The sequence below is a fragment of the Prinia subflava genome, chromosome 10 (genome assembly GCF_021018805.1).
Source record: "Prinia subflava isolate CZ2003 ecotype Zambia chromosome 10, Cam_Psub_1.2, whole genome shotgun sequence".
NCBI lineage: Eukaryota > Metazoa > Chordata > Aves > Passeriformes > Cisticolidae > Prinia > Prinia subflava.
In genome coordinates, this window is record NC_086256.1 from 5,839,957 (window position 1) to 5,860,176 (window position 20,220).

Below are 20,220 nucleotides of genomic sequence, written 5' to 3' on the forward strand. Positions count from 1 at the left end.
AATAAACCAAACTTAAATCAAACTTCCTTTGCAATTTTGACAAAATCTGGATTCCCTCTTTGCAGACCCAATATATTTTCAGGTGACAAAGTGAGAAGACCTATCAGATTTAGGCTTTAATAGCAGTAGTTCTTGTGTGTAGCAAAGCAATGCATTTAGTGTTTGTTAACATGATGTCATGTAGTTATATTAGCTGTGTAGTTCAGAGATGGTTTTTCCTACCTTCATTTTCATGTTTTCATGCAGCTCCAGATTAAAATGTGCAGGTCACAGCATCACAACAGTTCAGGGTCTTGCATCTTGCTGGCTGGTTGTGGTGCCAGGGAAGGGCTCTCATTTCCACTTGGCCCTCCCCAGTAGGTACATGTCTATTTTTTGTTATTGGTTGGGTTGAAGAGGTAGGGTTTGAGGCAGTTCTCAATGGCTAACGCTGAGAAATGTCCTGACCTGGTCATTTCAGGTATGCTTTTTGCTTTAAAAATGTATCGTGTGCTTCAGGTTCTGCATATTTAGTGAGCTCCTGGAAATGTGTGCTTAGCTTAGTGCAGAAGTGTTTGATATTTGAAATAAGCAATGAGATTTATGTTTGGAAGTATTAGCTCATTAAAAAATGGGGAGTGTGAGGGTGCTTGTTGTAATCCCAGTTAGCAGGTGGCTTACTTTGCAGCATGGGAGAACATCATAGCACAGAGAAACGAATTAACTTATTCATCACAGATTTTCTGCTTGGAAGCAGAGGATAAAAGGCAGCAAATTAGACTTCTGCACTGCAGAGGAATCCTGACCTGGCTCTCTCTCTGTGTGATTCTCGTGTGCAGGTGGTTTCTAGAAGACAATTCCAGTCTCTGGTCACTTGGTTTGGTGAAGACAGCAGCTTGTTTTTACCTATAAGTGAAAGGTTTTCAACCCAGTGATGCAAAAAAATCCATCTCCTGCTCATTGGTGAGGTGTGTTTACCTGAATCTGCGTATGGCCTCACTCTAGCTACAGACAGGGTGAGTGCCATCGTATGCCTGAACTTCCCTTCTCTTCCACCCCCCTGGGAGGGCACAGTCATACTTTCTCCATGGAGGGCTGTATCCCAGGGCAGAATAGCTGTGCCCTGCCTTCCAGCGGGGGAAGGATCAGCAGGGACTCATCACACGTGTCCTGTAACAGAGCTGGTACAGATCCATCTTGTGTGTTGCTCTGGGTGCTTTTATGTCACTGCACTTCAGTGTGTGCAGCAGTGAACTGCTCGGAAGTACTTCACTGTTGCCAGTTCCTTCCTGAGAAACAGAGGCAGAGCTGCAAGGCTGGAGATCCGATGAGAAAGGGGCTGAATTTCGGGTTTCTGTTGTCTCGGCCATCGCTGCAGTGTTTGTGACAGGAAGGAAGGGCTTTGAACATGGTGAGTTTTGTAACAGCTGCCAACCTCATCAGTGGGCACTGTTCTCTGGGACAGGGCTGGATTCGGGTCAGCTTCAGCTTGCAGTTCTGTAGACCTAGAAATTGGCTGGCTCTGGGATTCCAAAATTCAACAGAATATTCAGGAATTGCAGAAATATCTGCGGAAATATCTCTTTAGGGCATAGGGAAGATAAAAATCCACTCATCCTTGCATCCTTTGGGAGAGAGCTGAGCTGAGCTCCCCTTTACTACTAGGGGAGATTTTTTTATTGTTAAATATTTTTCTCTATATTTTCTGCAGTAGTGTGCTTGCCAACAGGCATGGAACCGTGTGATAGTAAGAGAGTGGCAAACACTCAACGTCCATAGAGTAGAAAAGTGGAAGCTTCTATTTCTTTAATTTTTTGTTGTTGTCGTAATATTAGAGGGACTAATTCCCCCTTCCTGAGAATTTTATTGTGGCTCTAAAATGGACTTTGAGGATGTTGAATGTCGTGCAGAAAATGGGAGAGGCATGGTTTGATGTTTGACTCGAGGAAATCTTTCCAACAACAGTCGAACCAAATGTACCTGTGAAGTTAGATGGCAAAAAAGTGATACCTGCTGGTTCTTGACACCCAGCTATTTCTTAAAAACCCTTTAAAAGCTGTTTTTAAAGCCTGTGTTCCTAAATCTAAATGGGTAATGAAAATAAATAACCACTGATGTTGCTTAGAGGTCTTCATCCTTTAGTTGTCATGCATATATTGAACTTTTTTGTAGCATGTAAATTCCAGAACAAATCCACGACAAGCATCTTCTCGTAAAGACTTCTGGGCTCATTAATAAATGAAATTTATTAAAGATGAAGCACTCAAGATGAAGAGCTCACATTTTTGAAGTAATAAACTCAGACTTTCTGTGTAGAGGGTTGAATTATTTTTGTTCTAGATCTGTCAATTGAGTGATATTTAGATGCCACCCCAAAGTAATGTTCTGGACAGTACTGAAGAGTGAGCCAGAGGCTGTCGCAGGGAGCAGCTGTTGCAGGGGGCAGGGCTGTGAGAGCAGGAGGAAACGTAACCAATACCAAAAAATGCGCAATACTTTGGGCAAGACCAAGCTGCTGTCATGTTGCCAAGGGAGGTGATTGTCTATTGTGTGGATCCTGAGAAAGGAATTGTCTTTGATCCAAATTCTGACCCGGAGTAGGTGGCTGCAGCCTGTTATTTACATAAGGTCCGAGTGTGCCCAGGTGTTTTGGCAGTCTCCACAAAGCAAGATAATGTAAGTGAGAATGATAAATGGTGCTGTACCCTGGCTTGCTGGAAAGGAAATGCACCAGACACAAACTTGGCCTTTAGATTGTATTAGCCATGAAAAAGACAACTATGTTCTGTTAAATTCTTCTGCTCTAAATCTGGAATAATGATTACTTTAAGGCAGATATTTTTGTGTAGGTGTGCTGTAAGTTGCAGATGTTTCCATGTCCTATTGCAGTTGTCTTTGCAGAGTGGTAGACTTTGATCCAGCTTTGTGCAAAGCACCCGTGTGTACAGAGGGATTTCAGCTGCTTCTTGGTTCCGTTTGCTTTGCTGCCTTTCTTCAGGAAATGTGTAATGATTCCTGTCTAAGGTTTTCTGTCCATTATGAGATTTATCTGAAACTTTTAATTTTAGTTTAGAAAAGATAATCTCCCTTTAATAAACTTTAAACTGATGGCTTCGATTGTTTGCTGTTATCTTAATACCTGTCACTAACTCAAGCACTGTTTCTGTTCTCTTTGTACACTACAGGACTTTCCTCTTTACCTTCAGTGGAGGAAGCTCAGACCTTACAGAGCACTGTGTTCCCACCCTAACCTGCCTACCCATTATTACCTTACCTGATATTCTTATTATTCATCTTTATCATAATCATTGTAATCCTTTTGCTTCTACATCACAGGTTCAACAGTGTGACCACTCTCTTGATTCATATACTCACAGCAAAGCCTTCATCTCTCTCATGGATTATAGATCTAAATTGGTAACTATCGCTTGCTTGCAATGTTTATTAGCAGATGTGTTAATTGCTCATACTCTGTTTTCTGCTTCTGATAAATCCTTCTTGTAGAACAGCATTTTTATAAAAATCTCTAAGCTCACAGCCTTATTTCCTTTATGAGCTTTATCCTTAGGACAGCACACATTGGCTGTAAAAAAATTCCATTGCTTGGTAGAAATCTGGTTCAGAATTGAACTTAATTCCTGAAAAAGAAAACAGAATTTCTTTTCCAATGACAGAGCACATAAAGGAGTGAGTTTTTGTAATAGAAAATTGACATAGATGTGTAATTTGTGAACTAGAATATTTTTAACTTAGATGCACTTTCTAAGACTTTCTGGGGATAAATACTTTTTATTTAAATTAATATATTAATGCTTTTGAGAAGAAGTTATGTTGCACATTAGTAACACCTCTCATGGGTTACTGTAGAAATACAGAGGAGTGGTTTCACCCCATCCTCTCATCTGCCTAATTAAAGAAATGTGTGTTAGTGGATGATGATGAAACAGTTAAACTGTCACATTTAAATCGTTTCTGGTCCTAAATAACACAAGACCAATATAGGAAATTGCAGTTTTGGCTTTATAAATGAAGCATATTAAAAGACGTTTTTATTCTTAGAACTGCCCAGAAGCTGTAATACAGAGAATACACAGGTTCATAACATGTTGAATTTGCAAATGTGTCCTAGGGTATGGTTTGAAGTGTAAGTTGCATCAGCGCCACCAGGTTTTGTGGTTAGCTGGGGTGACTGACAGCAGAAAAGGAGACTTTCCCAAATTCAGCCTCCTTCCTCACATTGTGAGAGAGGATGGGATGTGGAAATAGCATGTCTGGGAACACACCCATGTGCTTGCTAGTAAAGAGACATGTAACCTTCCAGGGTAATGATTGGATTTCTTGTTTCTTGTCTGTGAGAAGAAAAAGAAGAACAGCCTCCATTAGTTTGTAGCCAAACCCCTAAGGGCTTGCAGCCCTAAAAGTCAACCTTAGCTTTTTTTTTCCTGGCAACAAATGAATGGCGAGATACATCAGTTGATTTCTAGCCAACACTTTAAATTTTCACTGAAGTTGGCTATAGGCAAAGAATGTTGCAGAGCAGTGATTCCTAAGAGCAGGAACACTTTGGTGTTTTGTGTTGCACTGGAAACCAGTTTGAGTCTTCACCATGATGCTGGCCCCAAATTGAGGAGAGCTGTGTGGATCCATCTGTGTGACACATTTCAGTGAGCACTAAAAACAGCAAAGGCTGGTTTCCCATGGAGGTGTCTTAGGGCAATAGGCTTTTTTCTTTTAAAATTCATTAGACCAAAATAGAAACTAAAGGCAGGAGAGCCACCTTGGCCTAGGAATGTATTCTTTGGTGGCTAATAAGCTCTGATTAAGATTTTATTGCTTTAGAGCATTTGCAGCATCCTGCTCTAATGTGGTTTCTTTGTCTAATAAAAGATGAGCTCACACTGCAGACTTTTTCCTCAATAGGGAAATAATAAGATATCTCAGAGCTACAAAACTGCCTATTCCCACAAAACTAGTTGGAAGTGGCTGAGTTTGAAACCTTGCTCTACTAATGCATGTGGGGAAAAAAAGATTGTCAATATTAGTATGCTCTTAGCTACAAAAAAGAGGGCTATGCAGGCAAAGAACTAAATGATGCAAGGTCTGCTGAAGTGTTCTCAAGGACAATCTGATTGGCAGCTTTTCCCTCTCCTGTGTAACAGGTTTTGTGTCCTGTAGCAAAATCTTTCCTAATAGGTATTTTATTGAGGATTATTCCAAGACAGTCAAAGTGGAAACAGTCACAAGCCTCTCCTTTGCCCTCTGTGTGCCATCTGTATTTGACCTCATCTCCTGTAACAGAACTCTCCTTGGGCTGTGTGTGTGTGAAACAGCAGAGATGCTGCTCTGTTTGGAGCCACCCTAAAGGAGCATCTGTGGCTGTGTGCCCAGGGGCAGGGGTTCCACTGCCAGCTAAATGGCCTTGGACCCAGGAGGGAGGACAATCCCCTGGGAGCAGTGGCTGTGTGAGCCTTCAGGTGATTTGGACAGGAGCTGCCCGACCTCAGCGTGTCGTCTCCATTTCCCTCTGCTGCAGAATCTCCTCCAGGGGCAGAGGGCCTGCAGGAGATGTGGTTCTGTGGACCTTTCTCTCAGTAGCATAGCAACTGCCACCACTTCCCACTGCTCTGTCCCCTCTGCTTGGCTCCCTCAGCCATGCAGGATCAGGAGCTGAACCAACTTTACAAACAGCCCTGCAAAACAGGAGAAGCTGTGGGAGGGTTTATTTTTAACTGGGATCTCTCTGTTCTCTGAAGCACCTCTCTGCAGGGTCCTCAGGGCTGACATGACTAGGGAGTGCTTGGAGCAGCAGTGAGACAACAGGTGGGGAGGAGACAGGGAGGGGAGGAGGAGCAGGAGAAAGGTCTGCTCTTTCCTGGCTTCGGGATTCAAGCACAGATTCAGGGGCAGCCCTGTGAACGCTTCCAGCCCAACTGCTGGTGGAGCACGTCTTCAGTAATGATCTGTCATCAGAGGAATAATCAGAAATTAGTATGCAAGTCCTTTCAGTTTCACTCTGTTCACTAGAGGGGAAAGAAGGAGGAAGGAGGAGAAGTCAAATTTAAGCAAGGGGATGGAGTTTTCTTTAGAATTTTTGTGCTCTGATTGCCTCTGGTGATTTGAGGTGCTGACCTGCGGCATCTTCAGCCAGTACAGAGGCCAGCGAGGGTTGTGCTTCTATGACAACAGCCCCGCTTTCTGGACAAGTATCATTTGATCTTATTCTCTGTGTTGTGTTTCTAACAAAGCTGCTCAAGCTGACCACATTCTGTAATTGCTTTTTCAGCTGAGATCTGAAAGTCCCATTTGTAGCCAGGTACAATTCTGATTAGAGCAATCTAGAAGGGTTAATAGAGGCAGCAGTGTTTCAGTTAAAAGATCAGTGTGTGGATGGGTCCTGGGAAGGCAGGGGTAGAAAGAAGATACTGATTCCTGTATGATTAGTGCAATACATCTTTGTTAAAGCTCTGCCTCTGGATCTTTAAAAGACCAGGCTTCAAGTGATTAGAGTTTCTCACTATTTCAAGCCTGTGTGTGTGGAATGGAGAAGCAGAGATTTTAATTGTTTTTTTCTTCTTTAGCAACTGCCTAAGTGTTGCCAGTGGCATTTGTGGAGATTATAATGTGTACGAAGAAGACAAATTACTGAAATAGAGAATTCGCTTTCATCCAGTGTGGTGATGGTACAAATCAACTAATCACCTGATTTATAATTCCTGCAGCTGAGATTTCTAAGGATAAGGAGACAGTGAGTGCATTGGCCTGAGTGTCTGAATGGAAGTTAGATGTTAAATTCTTTGTTTTAGAAGTTCCTGCTAGGAACCACGACACAAGTAGACGAGCTGTATTCTGATACACTAATGAGAAGAAAATTTGTGCTTGTGTTTTCTGGAGTGCTTGCAAAGGACTTTAATCTGACTGAAGAGCAGCTGAAGTTCAGAAGAGAGTGTATCAGAATTGTGATGTATTCTACAGAGAAATATTTGTGGGAAGATTTTAATGCATTCTGTGCAGCTGTTCACTATTGAGCTACTGATAAATGTGTTCAGAAACTGCCCTTGTGAATGCAATCTGTGAACTAAATGTCTGCTGCACCAGCCCTTTTCTGTGTGAGAAAGTTGCATGTGTTTAATCTGAGATAAACTGTTGTGTATATCGTACTGAGGTTTAAACTGGGTTGCTTTTGGTTTGTTCCCCCTCTTTTGGAAATTTGAGTTAAATTATCATCCCTATTTAAACTGCCTTGGGAGATAGCACTTTGGTTTATAGTTGTGACTTTTGAACTGTTTGTTTTGGTTTTGTTTGGGTTTGTGGCATGGTGTTGTTGTTGTTGCTGGTTTTTTTCAGTGAATGGGTGAAGTCCTGTGTGCAGGTGAGACTTGCTGAGAAGGAAGGTGTTTGGACATGTGCTGAGAATAGACATTGGAGTGAGTTTTGTTCCCAAAGGTGCCTGTGAATTTGAGTTGAGGAGAAAACTTCTGTGGATGCTGGGTGAAGGAGAGACTTCTGTCACTGCCCAGTGCCTTCTGACTCTGCAGAGGGTAGCCCAGGCCCTGGTTTGGATGAGTAGCTGCTTATTAGACCTGTGCTGTCAATTTGCCAGCCCTGTGACTGGTTATAAGGAGCCAAGACATTTGTTTATTTGATGTGTAGTAGTTTCAAACAGCATGAGAGATTAAAAGCATGGTATATCTGTTAAAAGGTAAAGTTTCTTTTTCCTCCTCTGTGGTAATTTGGTTTGTGTAGTTGTGTTCTGTAGAACCAGAGATGAAAGGTCAGTCTCTTACCTCCTTCCAGCAAGTGTCTGAGCTGCCAGGGCTGCTCATGACCCTTAATGATTCATATTCTGCTGTTGGATTTCTTGTTTCTGAATCTAAAAGGGATAATTTATCCATTCCAAATGCTGTCTGTACCCCCACCAAGTCCTCACATTTTATACAGTGCTGTTTATTCCAACTGCAGTCTTAGGAGTAGATAGGTATTGGATGGATTCAAAGTTTCCAGCTGAAATTCCTGTTTTTTCATCTTTTCCCGTTGCCTTTTTTTTTCTTCTATAAATGCTGAGGATGGAACTTTTGTAAAGATAAAATGGTGGTGGTTCATGCACTAGAAATGTGGATTTTCCATAGAAATAGTAAAAGCAATTATTTAGGTTTATTTACCTTGGAGGCTGCTTGCTGAATTGCATGGTTGGATGCACTGTCAAAGATTTTAGTTCTTGGTTGCAGTTTATTGGAGCAACAGAAGTGGCACCCTGCCACTGGAGTAGAGAATGCTGTTTCCCCATGAGTTTTTGAACAATCTGCAGTAACCATCTGTTATTCTGTTAAACACAAAGCAGTGCAACAGGTGTATTTCTTGGGTTTGGAAGTCTTACCAGCATGAGTGAACACTAAACATTCGAAGGCAAGATTTAAAAGAAGATTTCAAAGTGTGCTCCTCTTTAGTCAGCAGATATAGTGGTGATGACATTAGAAAGTGGAGAGATAACCTAAACATATGGTACACAGTTAAGGAAAACAAATGCTGAACTGCTCTTAAATCTGTTCTTTCTCCATGTTTGTCATTTTCTTAGATGGCTTCAGTAACAGATGCCAGATTCAGGCAGAAAGATACTTCAGACCAAAATTTTGATTACATGTTCAAGCTCCTGATCATTGGCAACAGCAGTGTGGGTAAAACCTCCTTCCTCTTCAGATACGCCGACGACACCTTCACTCCGGCCTTCGTGAGCACGGTGGGCATCGACTTCAAGGTGAAAACAGTTTACAGGAACGACAAGAGGGTGAAGCTGCAGATCTGGGTAAGTGCCAGCGTCTTCAAAGATGCTTTATATTAATCCCAGCAGAGGTGTGGTGGCAAAAACCAGCTTGTTTGGAAGTGGATTTTTGGATTGGTGTAGATTCTGGTTGTTCCTAAGTTCTGTGTGGCTGGACCTTTGTGTCCCTGCAGTAAACTGAGGGAGTTCTCTTTGTGTTACTGCCTCAGTCAGCTGGAGGATCATGATGTGGTCTAAGCAGCTGCTCTACATTTGAGTGAACTCTACAGACAATCATTTCATGGCCTAAGAGATTTGTATCTTCCTGTTACTCATGTACCTACTCAGCAGCCCATTTCTATCCCGTTTCTGTCTCACCTAAGAGCTTAATTTTTCTAATTGATCTACATACACTTGATTTATAATTCTTTAATAATTGCATTTAAATGTAAAATTACAATAATCACATCTGGGTTTTTTGTTTATTGTGGTGATCTTGAATAGTGAGAATCTAAAGTAAGGTGCTTTTTTTTGTACTACGTGATTTGTTTTATTTCTGTGTTGCTGGATACAATGTACAACAAATTATTTAATAAAAGATCCTTTTCATGTTGTAAAATCCTGACATTGAATCCAAGGTAGGTCACCTGATATGAAATTGATTGATTTAATTTAGGGTTTTGGCAATCAAAATGTTTTTACTTCAGGCCCCATAAGCAACTAAAGATGATTTCCATTTAGTTGATCTTTCTCAATTTTGGAACATGAAATTTTCTAAGAAGTTGTATAAAAGCAAGACAGAAAACACCTTAAAATATTAGAGTTTTTTTCAAAGATACTGCGATTAAAGTGAATTAAGCAATAATCTTAACTAAATCTATTAGAGGGCTTTGGGGCAAAAAAGGTTTTAATAACGTTAAACTTTTTTATCAAAAAGAGATGTCAGATGGATTCCTCAGAGGGTGCTATCCATAGGACCTGTAATATTTGAGTTACCAGCAACAGCGTTGATTTAACATTTATGTTTAATAAAAGGTACATCTAAGCATTGAACAGTTTCCAGAGTAACTTGTGTTCTGTTCTCTCTTTTTGCATGGATCCCTGACATGAGTCATGATTCAAGGACCTTAACAAAAACAGTGTGCCTCTGTCAAAACCTACAGCATTTGAACTTGTTTGTCTCCTGCCTGTCCTGAGATGATTTTTGTCATTTCAATGTGTTCTCCAGGCTACATGAAGTAATAGTGGGGTCTATTAGCATACCCAAACTATGGGTTCCTATGTGTAAGAAGAAAGACTTCTCATACCAACCTGTCTTCCAATTACTTTTTAAAATTGTTTACAGCTGCTTTTGAGATTCTGGCAGTGTGAGGCTCTGTGGCTCCATTGACCCCTTTGCTCTGACTTACAGTTTTCCAGTTATGTTGACATTTTTTTCAGTTATGTTCCCCCTAAGCTTGGCATTAAACCTTATCTGAATCAGGTTTAATGTGAAGATTTTAGATGAAAAAGGAGAAGGTACAAGTGTTTGACTTAACCACTTCAAATATTTTTTTTAAATCCAGAGAAAAGCACTTCTAGGAATGCCTGATGTTCTCTTCTCCACAGAGCCAGGGTTTTTTCAGTTCAGGGGTGCTTGTGGAGCTCTGAAGTGAGCGCAGCTGTGGCACACTGGAGGTGCTCAAGGGCTGTGCCACATAACCTTGTTCTGTGTTCTACAAGTCTCAAGGTGAGAGGAAACTTATTACTGCTGTGCTGTGATCCAGAGAGATCCGTGATCAGTGGGACTTTCTTTACATTGCCTGTTGAACAGAAGAACAGAATTTGGGTGCAGGACCCAGCTGCAAAGAGTTCCTTGTGTTGTCCTAAAGCTCAGAAAATTCACAGTGCTTCAAGGGCCGAGCATCTGCGTGTAAAGACTGACAGCTGTCAGTAAATGTGTCTCTGGCCTGACTCCTGGGTTTGTTTCTCCAGCAGAAGTTGATGAGCATTTTAAAGCCAGAGATCTTGCATTTGTGTTTGTGCTGAGTTTGAGGAAGTGTGTATTTTGTGAATCAGGATCTGACAAGCTGTCACATGGAACCCTCAGGGGAGAGTGCTCCTCTGTTTGATTTTGGTGTCATTAGTGGGCCTCTTGCTTTGTTGACATTAACGCCTCAATCACCCAAATTGATATTTTAATAATCAGTTGTGCTTGTGACTAAGCAGTCTGGGAAATGATCTGCTTTGAAAAGACTTGAAAGGAATAGCTCTTTAGCTTGAGAGGAACGGGACAGAGCAAAGATATTCATGATGTTTTTAAGGTGGAATGACAGCACTGCTGCTGCATATGGAAACAGTGAAATGATTCAGAGAGGGGTTTATGAAATAATGTTTTGTAGGCTTTTCTTTCCCTTTCTTTAAAGAACTCCAAGATCAGTTGACTGTGTTTCAATTTCAAATATTTTCTGTCTCGTTTAGGAATAGTGGTGTTGTGTTAATAGAATAAATTAACTTTATTGAGAACATTCATTTTATAGTTGGATGAAGCTTAGTAATTTAATATCTAATTAAAAACTTTGTTTGCATAAATACATTCATATATTATACAGATATTTACATATCTACATAAATGCAATTATTGGATTAGATTTCTTTAATGCCACTGCCATCTGTAATAATACTTTCATATAAAGCATATTTCTTGTGATTGGCTTGTAAGGAGCCAATTTATAATATCTCTCTGCATTTCTTGACCAAGTTTTGTATTCCCAGAGTTGCTAATTACTGTTTACTGGAGGAAAACTATTATGTTTTCAGCTAGGTACGTTTTTTTATTATAAATAAATCTCAAAGGTAACATTATTATATTCTTAGCAAATGCAAACAGTTAATACTTAGTGCAGAGTTCAGGTTGCCTAGCAGCTAGAGAGGGCCACTTTGTCCAGATCCAGATGGAGGCAGGGTGAATGAATAAAAGTGATTTCAGTTTTAGCTAAGAGCAAGGTGAGATTTCTTTTTCTCCTTCCTGTGCATTTGTGTGTCTGTTGCTGGTGATGAATAATGGTGGTGAAAATGACAGCAGAACTGAGCAGTGTGGCATCGAGGGGAGCTGCTGAGGGGCAGCCTCTGGCCCTTTGTGCTGGCCCAGTCTGGGTTCATTGCATAAACTCTTTGCACAGTCACATAAATTAACTGATAGAAAATCACTGGCAGGGTTCAGCCCCAAACACTTGCACAGCACCCAATACGTGCTTTGTGTGAGGAATTTGGTTACATTTCCATTATACTTCTGTGCAGTACCCTGCACAAGGGACTCTCAGCATTGATGTGATTAATAATAAACATAACTAAATACACGGTTTGGCAGCTGGTGTTACAGTTGGAACTACTTCCAAGTTGTAGAAAGCAACAGAAATTAAATTTAATTTCAGGTTAAAAGGCATTAAGGTTGTGATGTTCAGAGGCAGCATGTTTAGACTGCAGTATGATTTTTCTTTTGAAAAGCTGTTTATTGGAATTAAACTGCTAGGATGAGGATTTTTTCTTTCTCATTAAAAAAAATCTCTGTGGCTTAACTGCTGAAACCTGTTGGGCTGTGAGATTAGCTGTAGTGGATGTCTGAAATGTGTTACAGCTCTCAGGCACAGCTGGGGAGAGGGTACAAAGCAACATTGCTCTGGGTTTTTTGGATCTTTAAAAACAGAAATATGACAACTGCTAATTATATTGAGTGGCAGTTACCACTACAAAACAGAAAAGTGTAAACCAAAATAACCCCCCTGCTGTGTAGCTGCCCAGAGGGCAAATACAAAGTGTTGTTAAAAGCTTTTTGTATCAAGCATCGCCTGGGTGACAGGATGATCTTGAGCAGCTCGCCTCTTAGGGAAGGGATTCAAGAAATAACACTGGCAACTGAGTTTTTTGTTGGTTTTTTTTTTTTTTCATTTACAGGAGCTAAAATTAGAACACCATCATATTTAATTGTAAATTTTAATGTTAATTGCACACTTAACCAAAAGCTAATTATGCATTTCAGATGAGAGAGTTATCTATTCCCAAGGCATCCTATTCCTGTCATGGTTTTGCTAAGTTCCTTGCAAGCACTGACTTCAGGCTTGAATGCATGCACAAAACTCATTTCTAAAACAAGAGATAATAAGGTTCAGTAATTAAATGTATAGATGTGATACTGATGGGTGTCTCTAAAGCACTAATGGGCCTGATTCTGCTTTTATAGACTCACAGTTGTGAAATCCTCTGATTTGCTGTTTAGATGAAGAACTAAATTGGAGAAATTCATGATAGTGAAAAGAACACGTTGATCCTTGTAAGGGAGTAAAGGATTACATTTTATTTGCAGCATTAAGGACTTACTGGAGGAATGAAAATCATTGTGGTTGAGTGGATGTAAAGCACTGCTTCTCATGCTAAAATACAATGCAGAATATTTGACTGGAGAAGAGATGCAATAACGGTGTCTGTAATTCAATTCCAAGGTCTTGGTTATATCTCAAGTAATAATACTTCTACTTTGAGAAGAACTTGGTGCTCATGCCACTCTGAATGGGCTTTAAGATTAGAGTTGGCAAGGGTGATACAAAGGAGAGAAATAAAACCTTGACAAATAAGACCTTGATGGGTCAGTTACCCCACTCACTACTGAATTACTGAACAGCCTAAGCTTGCTGAGCAGGACATTGCTGTGTTTGCAGTCAAACAGTTGACATGGAGGGTTTATTTCTGTTTATAGCTAATCACCTCAGTCTCATTGTTATCTCATTATAACTCTGCATTACAGTGAAGGCCAAATTCAGCTTCAGTCTAAGCTCTGATGCCATTGCAACATCCCTGCTGACAATACTGGATTTGCTCTCACTGCAGGTGTAGAGTCTCTCTTTGTGCTCCATCTTTGTGGAGTTACTGGGCCCTTGGAGGCCCAGTACAATTGTTTTGTACAATTCAGTGAAATGAAAGGTGTTCAGAGGTACCAGGCTCTATCCAGGGCCAGTGTCGAGTGTGTGTTTGTTGATAGAGAGCTGTTGGTAGTTCAAAGGTTTGGACCTTTCCCAGGGAAAATGGACCGATGCTGATTGTTTGTCCAGTAGAGGAAAAGCTGTACATGGGAGATTTCAAGGGAAATCACTCACTTGATGTAGTGAGCCAGTTAAGGTTTGAGAGGACAAATGAATTGCCAGCCTCCCAACATTTTACATTTAATGCTTTTTTACCAGAAATTCAGAATAGATATTTTGTATTTTATATAAGGTCTTAGACTCATGTGCCTCAAAACCTTTTCCTGTTGTCCTTGTCTCATCAGAATCACCCTTATTATTATTTTCTTTCACAATTTTATCTTCTGCATAATGACTGGGTATATTCTATATTTAATTATGCTGGGTGGCACTGTGATCCATTATGAGATAACACAGTGGGTGGAATTTATGAGTTCTCATAGTGAGCACGTACTTAAACTGTGTCACATTTGGTCAGATGAGAAAATATAACTGCTGTGCTTACTCATATTTATAACTTTCCTACATTGTGTTGTCTACAGCAGTGTCGTGTTTATGCAACACTTGAGTACCTGAATGGCTTTTAGATTTTAGAACCAAAAAAGGGAATCCAACCCCTCCAAAATGCTTTTCAGGTGTGAGGAATTGTATTTTATAGCCCAACTGGAGTTCCTAGGAATTCAGCATTGTGAACTTTGTGATGTATTTTCTGTTGTCCAGCTGTTCAACATCATCCTGATTCATTTAACAGCATGAACTGAGCTCCCAGAGATAAGCATTGATTTTCTGTATTCTATTGCATTGGAGGCATTGGACTCTGCAGACAGAAGGAAACATTGGTGAGAAGTACCAGAAACTGGACACAAAAGCAGCACATTCCTGCAGTGTTGGGAACTGAGAGCCCTATGGTTTGCTGGCTAGGTTCTCCCCTGTGCAGAACAATATAATGTTTACCAGGTGATCTCAACCCAGATTTCTGGTGAGCTGTTCTGGCTGCCCAGCAAACACCAATGAGAGTGACAAAGTAGGGGACATAAATCCTGTTTGGGGTGAGATGTACCTTCCAATAGCAGGTTAATACCTTGTATTTTATGGCCAGGGGCCACTGCAGCACAAAAGTGTACCCTATGCATCCCAGTGTATGCTTCCCTGCTTCTGCCACAGTCTGGCTTTGCAGCATTGCTGAGATGTTCCTCCATCTCAATGGAGCTGCCAGTCCCAAGAGTCCTGCTCAGCTCACAAAAGGCATCCTGTGCTTCTGTTGTGCACTTGCATCTTGTTTGAAAATTCCTCTAGTATTGCCAGTTCTGCTTTGCATCCATTTCTCTGCTAATCAGATACTCACTGCTTCTCTACTAATTTGTGTTAGAAACTGAAACAGGAGGTGGCAGGAGTGTTTGAAACTTGATGGGAGCAGGTGGAAGTGCAGCAGATAAACACTGTGTTATGAGCTGCTGTGCTTCATTAACTGAAGTACCTTCAGTGATGTATGACTCAAGTGATTAAACTTTGTGGATTACTCAAAGAAGGCTCGATGGGGGTATTTTCTCAGCCAGATTCTGGCTGGTTGTCTCTCTGACAAGCTGATCCAGACATCTGCAGCAGTGCTGGAGGGTGAAGCCGTGGCGAGAGAGCGGCGTGTGTGGATCCGTGTGTGCACATACGCTCCTGCTGCTACAGGTTTTACTGTCCCTCTGCTTTCCTTGCAGCCAGAGCAATAAAACAGAACACACAGGGGACCTGTGCATAGGATGTTTACGAGGCAGAACACTCACCCTACTGCTGATTTTGCTTTTGCATGTGCTTATTCAAAGATTCACCTGCTGCTTCCCCTCCGTGCGTCCCTGGGTCGGCGCTGCTGCCGTGGCAGTTGTGAAGTTGCTGCGTGTTCCAGTGCCATGGTAACTGCATCCTGCTCTGCTGGCTGCCAGCAGGCACCAAGCCTGCCCAGTTGTGCAAGGAAGCAAGTGCTCCAAGTGCCAAATTGTGGTAGCGTGGCATGAGTCAGCTTTGATAAGTCCAGGTGAAGTCCTTTACCAAGGACTGCAAGTTGCTTTTTTTTGAGGGAAGAAAGAGAAATAACTCCCATCAAATGTGTTTTGGATTTTTTTTGAACTCTAAAGGGCTAAAAAATGTGTTTTCATTGGAATTACCACCAAGTGCTAAATTGCTTTCTTGCTCTGCAGTTTAACCTCATGCTGTACATGTTTCTGTAAGGCTGTGCTACTTTTCCCATCGTTTTCTCTTTTTGTTGTGCACCCTGGCTTGCTCCTGGAGAGGTTAGAGAGCACCTTGGTAAGCACTTTTGCACTAACTGCAAGATGAGTTCTCGCAGAGTACTGTCATAACAACATTTAAAATCATGGAGTTGTGCCTAAGAGTGAGTTTTTTCTGGGGAAAAAGCGAGGAATTCTTGTTTGCTTTTTGCAGAAGAAATTGATAAAGCACACCAGGTGCATCACTTAATTACATGGAATAATAACACTGGAAATTTACAGCAAGCAAGGGTAATTAAGGAATGCATTTTTCAAGCCTTTCATGTAGGAGAGTAGAGTGATGGACCATGATAACTTCTGTGCTTCTGTTACCCTCTCTTGGCCTTCACTGGGCTGTAGAGCCACCAGCACTGTGAGGGCTGGTACTGTGGGGCAGTGCAGTGAGGCACTGAGGGGAGTTGTCTGCAAGAAGGAAGGAGGGTTGTGCTCAATCAAGCCTGGCTTAGCTGAGGCACAGCTTCAGCTGACTCTGCTGTGCCCCCTCCACCTCTGAGTCCTGCCTCTGGCAGCTGAGGGCCTGTGCAGACAACTCCACTGTGCAGTGCTCAAGTGTCCTAAAGGGAGCAAGAGAGTGCAGTGAAAACTGGGGCAAAACTTGTGTAGAACTGAAGCAGGACCATGGAAAGAAAAACCCCGGTGCCTTTAATGAATTCATTAATTACAGTGGAAAACAGCCCTAAAGATCAGTGCTATAAATGCTGGCTCACAAGCAGCAAGGAGTGCCCCTGAGCAGCAGTCCCAGGAGGGCTGGAGAGGTAGAACTGCTGTCACAGAAGTGTCAGTCTGTGAACTCCAGGTGGATTCCAGCCTTCCTGGGAGATGGCTGGTGTCTGGGTTCCTGAGGTGGGGAAGGGGGTATGCATTTGGAAAGCTCTTCAGCCTGTTTTTATGCACCCTTCCTCACCAAACCCCCTCCCTAGGTGATTTTCCTAAGTGTGAGAGCAAAGAACAGAAGGGACTTGAATGGGTTGGCTGATTAGGGGAACTCAGAGCTTCAGATGAACAGTATTTCTGTTCTGATGCTCATTCTGACTGCTGTGGTATAATTATGGTGCTGCTGAAAATCCATGGCTGCTTAAGGTGCCTTATCCTACCTAAAATGGTCTTTTAGAAGAATGCCCTTCATCTTGAAAATAGCATGCAGGAAGAGTGACTACTGCAAAGATATTAAATGAAGTAAATCTGTGAGAACTGCTTAGTCCCTCTTGAATTTTTGGGGGGTTGGAAGTGCAAGATCAATAAATTCTTTGCACTGGTTAATGATTTTAGGGAAAAGCAAACTCCTGTAAGGGAAGAATCTGCATAAAGTCCTTCTCTGTGATGTACTTTCTACTGTTCTGAGTTGCATATTGCCACAGTAGCATGTTCAAAGCTGTGGCCATAGTCCTGAAGTCTTGGAAATGTTTGAAATTACTTCAGTTTTTCTGCTAAATTTCAGATATAAATATGTATAGGAGCTACTTAGTATTCAGGAGGCTGCAAGAAATCTAAAGGGAATAAATTCAGTAAAAATACACCATTGTCACGGCAAAACTGCGATTTCAATAATCTTTCACCTAAATCTGGAAGTGGTCTTGGTCTACAGGATGTTTACTGCTTTAACATGAGATTTCACCTGGGTGAGTGGAACTTGCAGCATCTGGCTGAAAGCAGGACACAGCAGCACCTTTGCATCAGTGACACATCTGCTCAAAGTGATTTGTCACTTCTCCCATCTGCAGCAGGGGCTGTGGGAGTCCTCCCTTGCCCACCTGGCTGGGAGGCCAGGAAGCAGTTGTGTGTCAAAACCTGATGTTACTAAGTGATGGCAAAGTAACCACCTGCCTTAGCATTTACAGACCCCCAGTGCTCAAACAGAAGGAAATGAATACCTTTATTTTCCAGTAACTGCATGCAAGGTGTTTATTCAATCTGGTCCTGAAAGTATCAAGCATGTGCATCCCTTTTAGTCCAGCTGGAATCTTGAGAGTTTTTAAGTCTCTGGAGTGGCAGCTGTTTATTCTGCCTGAGGGTGCATCCTCCAAGCAATGTTGTATTACCCTATAGCTGTAAGAGACAGTGCAGTCAGTTTGATGTTTGAAAAAAAAATAGACTTAAAAACCAACCCCACCAACAACCCAACCAAAAACCCAATACAAAACCAAACTGCTTTTTATCATCTAATACAAAGGCAGAGAAGAGGTGGTATTTGTTTTGTTGTTTATAATGTCAGAATCCATGCAATAGCCCTCTTTATCTTTTGTCTCCTTTTTCTTTTTTTAAACATACAGCCTATGTGGCCAAGAAGAATTGTAGCATTGATTTCTTTTCTTACTATATTTTTTGTGAAGGAAGCTGAGAATAAATCCAAACTATTAGATTTGCTAACTACTCTGGGACTGTTATGAGGAAATAGGAGAAGATCTTTCACTTCTTGTCTACTTATTTTACGGATATTTTTAAAAAACTGATAAAGGTTTAATTGCCCTCATACCACAGGTGAGTCTGCTGTGTTCTGCTAAAATCTATCTGCTCAATAAAGTACTTGTTCAAAATAATCTCTCAAAGGGAGGTGCTGACTGTCTTTTGCAGCCATGACTCATTGGATCTTCATTTTTTAAATGAAAAGATTCCCAAGACGTATTAATTTTAAGATCTCATCTATTAAATTCTTGATTAATAACAATAAGAGTATTCGTTTGACAGTGTGTCAAGGCTTGAGGGATTCATATAACCAGTGTTCTCTCTTCAGAGCAGGAGGGATAGTTCATTTTTTCACAGAGAAGGACTTGGCAAAGACCCAGGCTTGGAACTAGAATCCCTCAGCTGAGAGAATGGGAGCTTTCCAGTAGTTGTCTCCCTGTGAGCTGCACTCAGGAATCCAGCTCCCCAAGTGAATTGGTCTTCCCTTCATCCAGAGGATGTGGAGCATCTCTGTGTGTGCAGAGGAAGGGTCAGGGGTTTTCAGGAATTAAATCTGTACTGGCATCAATGATTACTTCCTACTCCTAAAAAATTAGCTCTTCTTGAGTTTTACAATTCTGCCTAGCACAGGTGGCCCTTGGAATTCAAATTTGAATTGGAGCAGTTTCTAGCAGGGCCTTCTGACCCAGAGAAGCTCTCTTCCAGAGAGAGTCAGGAGTGTGTCCTGTTTAAAGAAGTGTTCTCTCTTGGGAGTCTTGGTGCCTTGGTTCTCTGCTTTGGCAGTCCCAGAGGGTCACTCAGCTCCCACAGGTAGCTGCAAAATCTGTAAGTTTAACTTTGCTCTTATGATTGATCTCTTCATTCACTCTGAGTAATGAATGGGACAGAAAATTGTGTTTCTTTGTTTTATTGAGTAATGAAAGAGAAAACTGTGCTTCCTTTACTAAACAACCATTGCCAAAAATAGCACCTGACTATATTTTATCTGTCTCTTCTTCCTTACTATTATTTTACTACACAAAATGCAATCTTTTTTTTTTGCCCCTTTGGATTTCTTTCTGTCTTTGTGCCCTGAAGCTGCAAACAGCAAATTTTATGAGTCATATAAATGTTCTGAGACATCAAATTAAGTAGAACTGGAGAATGAGTTCTCAAAAGGTTGTGAATGCTGCTGACGTCAATCTCAGATTGAAGTAAGAAAGAAGATATGGTTGGCAGATCCTGTGAGCGGGACTGTAAGCACACTTATGCTAATTCTGTTGTTGGAGGAGAAATTGTGTTTTTATAAATGAAGGCGATAGACCCAACTGAAGATTTAACTGGCATCCATCTTAGTAACGAGATGATCTCGAGCTTTCATACTTTATGCCGAAATTTGCCTTCAGCAGATTCAAACAAAATTGCTTGGAAGTGACTAAAATGAATGGCAGCATGCTTTCTGCTTTTTCAGCTTGTAATATAATTCAGTTTTCCAGCTCTGCTTCTGCAGAGTTCCTCCTTCAAAGTGACATTGCAAAGTATGGGGTTTTCTAATGAACAGAAGAGTGTGATGAACCTATATAGAGATTTTTCTTGATTGTCTCTGGCAGAGAACAGAATTTTGAAAGTAGCAAGGAGTCATGAAAGTCAATATGTCTTATGAATTATTTTGATAAGATGAAACATTTATCTTGTAGAAAGCTGTTAGTAACACGGTATTTGAAGTTAAATGCATGCAGATTGCATATCCATATTGATTTGATGGTGCTATTGAAAGTTCCTATAGGTGCAGTGAGAAGAAATGACTAAAGGAAAGGGATGCTTTTTTTTGTGG

General features: G+C 41.2%; 1 protein-coding gene across 3 annotated transcripts in view; it reads left to right on the top strand.

The window, feature by feature from the left end:
• Nucleotides 1-20,220, top strand: part of RAB3B (RAB3B, member RAS oncogene family) — a 50,823-nt gene that overhangs the window by 1,695 nt on the left and 28,908 nt on the right. Inside the window, exons 2-3 of one of the 3 annotated variants that reach the window (XM_063407087.1) lie at nucleotides 819-995; nucleotides 8,552-8,779. In XM_063407087.1, the coding sequence (XP_063263157.1) occupies nucleotides 8,552-8,779 (228 nt within the window). In that variant the 5' untranslated portion in view covers nucleotides 819-995. Of the gene's footprint in view, nucleotides 1-818; nucleotides 996-3,315; nucleotides 3,397-8,551; nucleotides 8,780-20,220 lie in introns of all 3 variants that reach the window. The other 2 variants (XM_063407085.1, XM_063407086.1) reach the window with 2 other exon arrangements.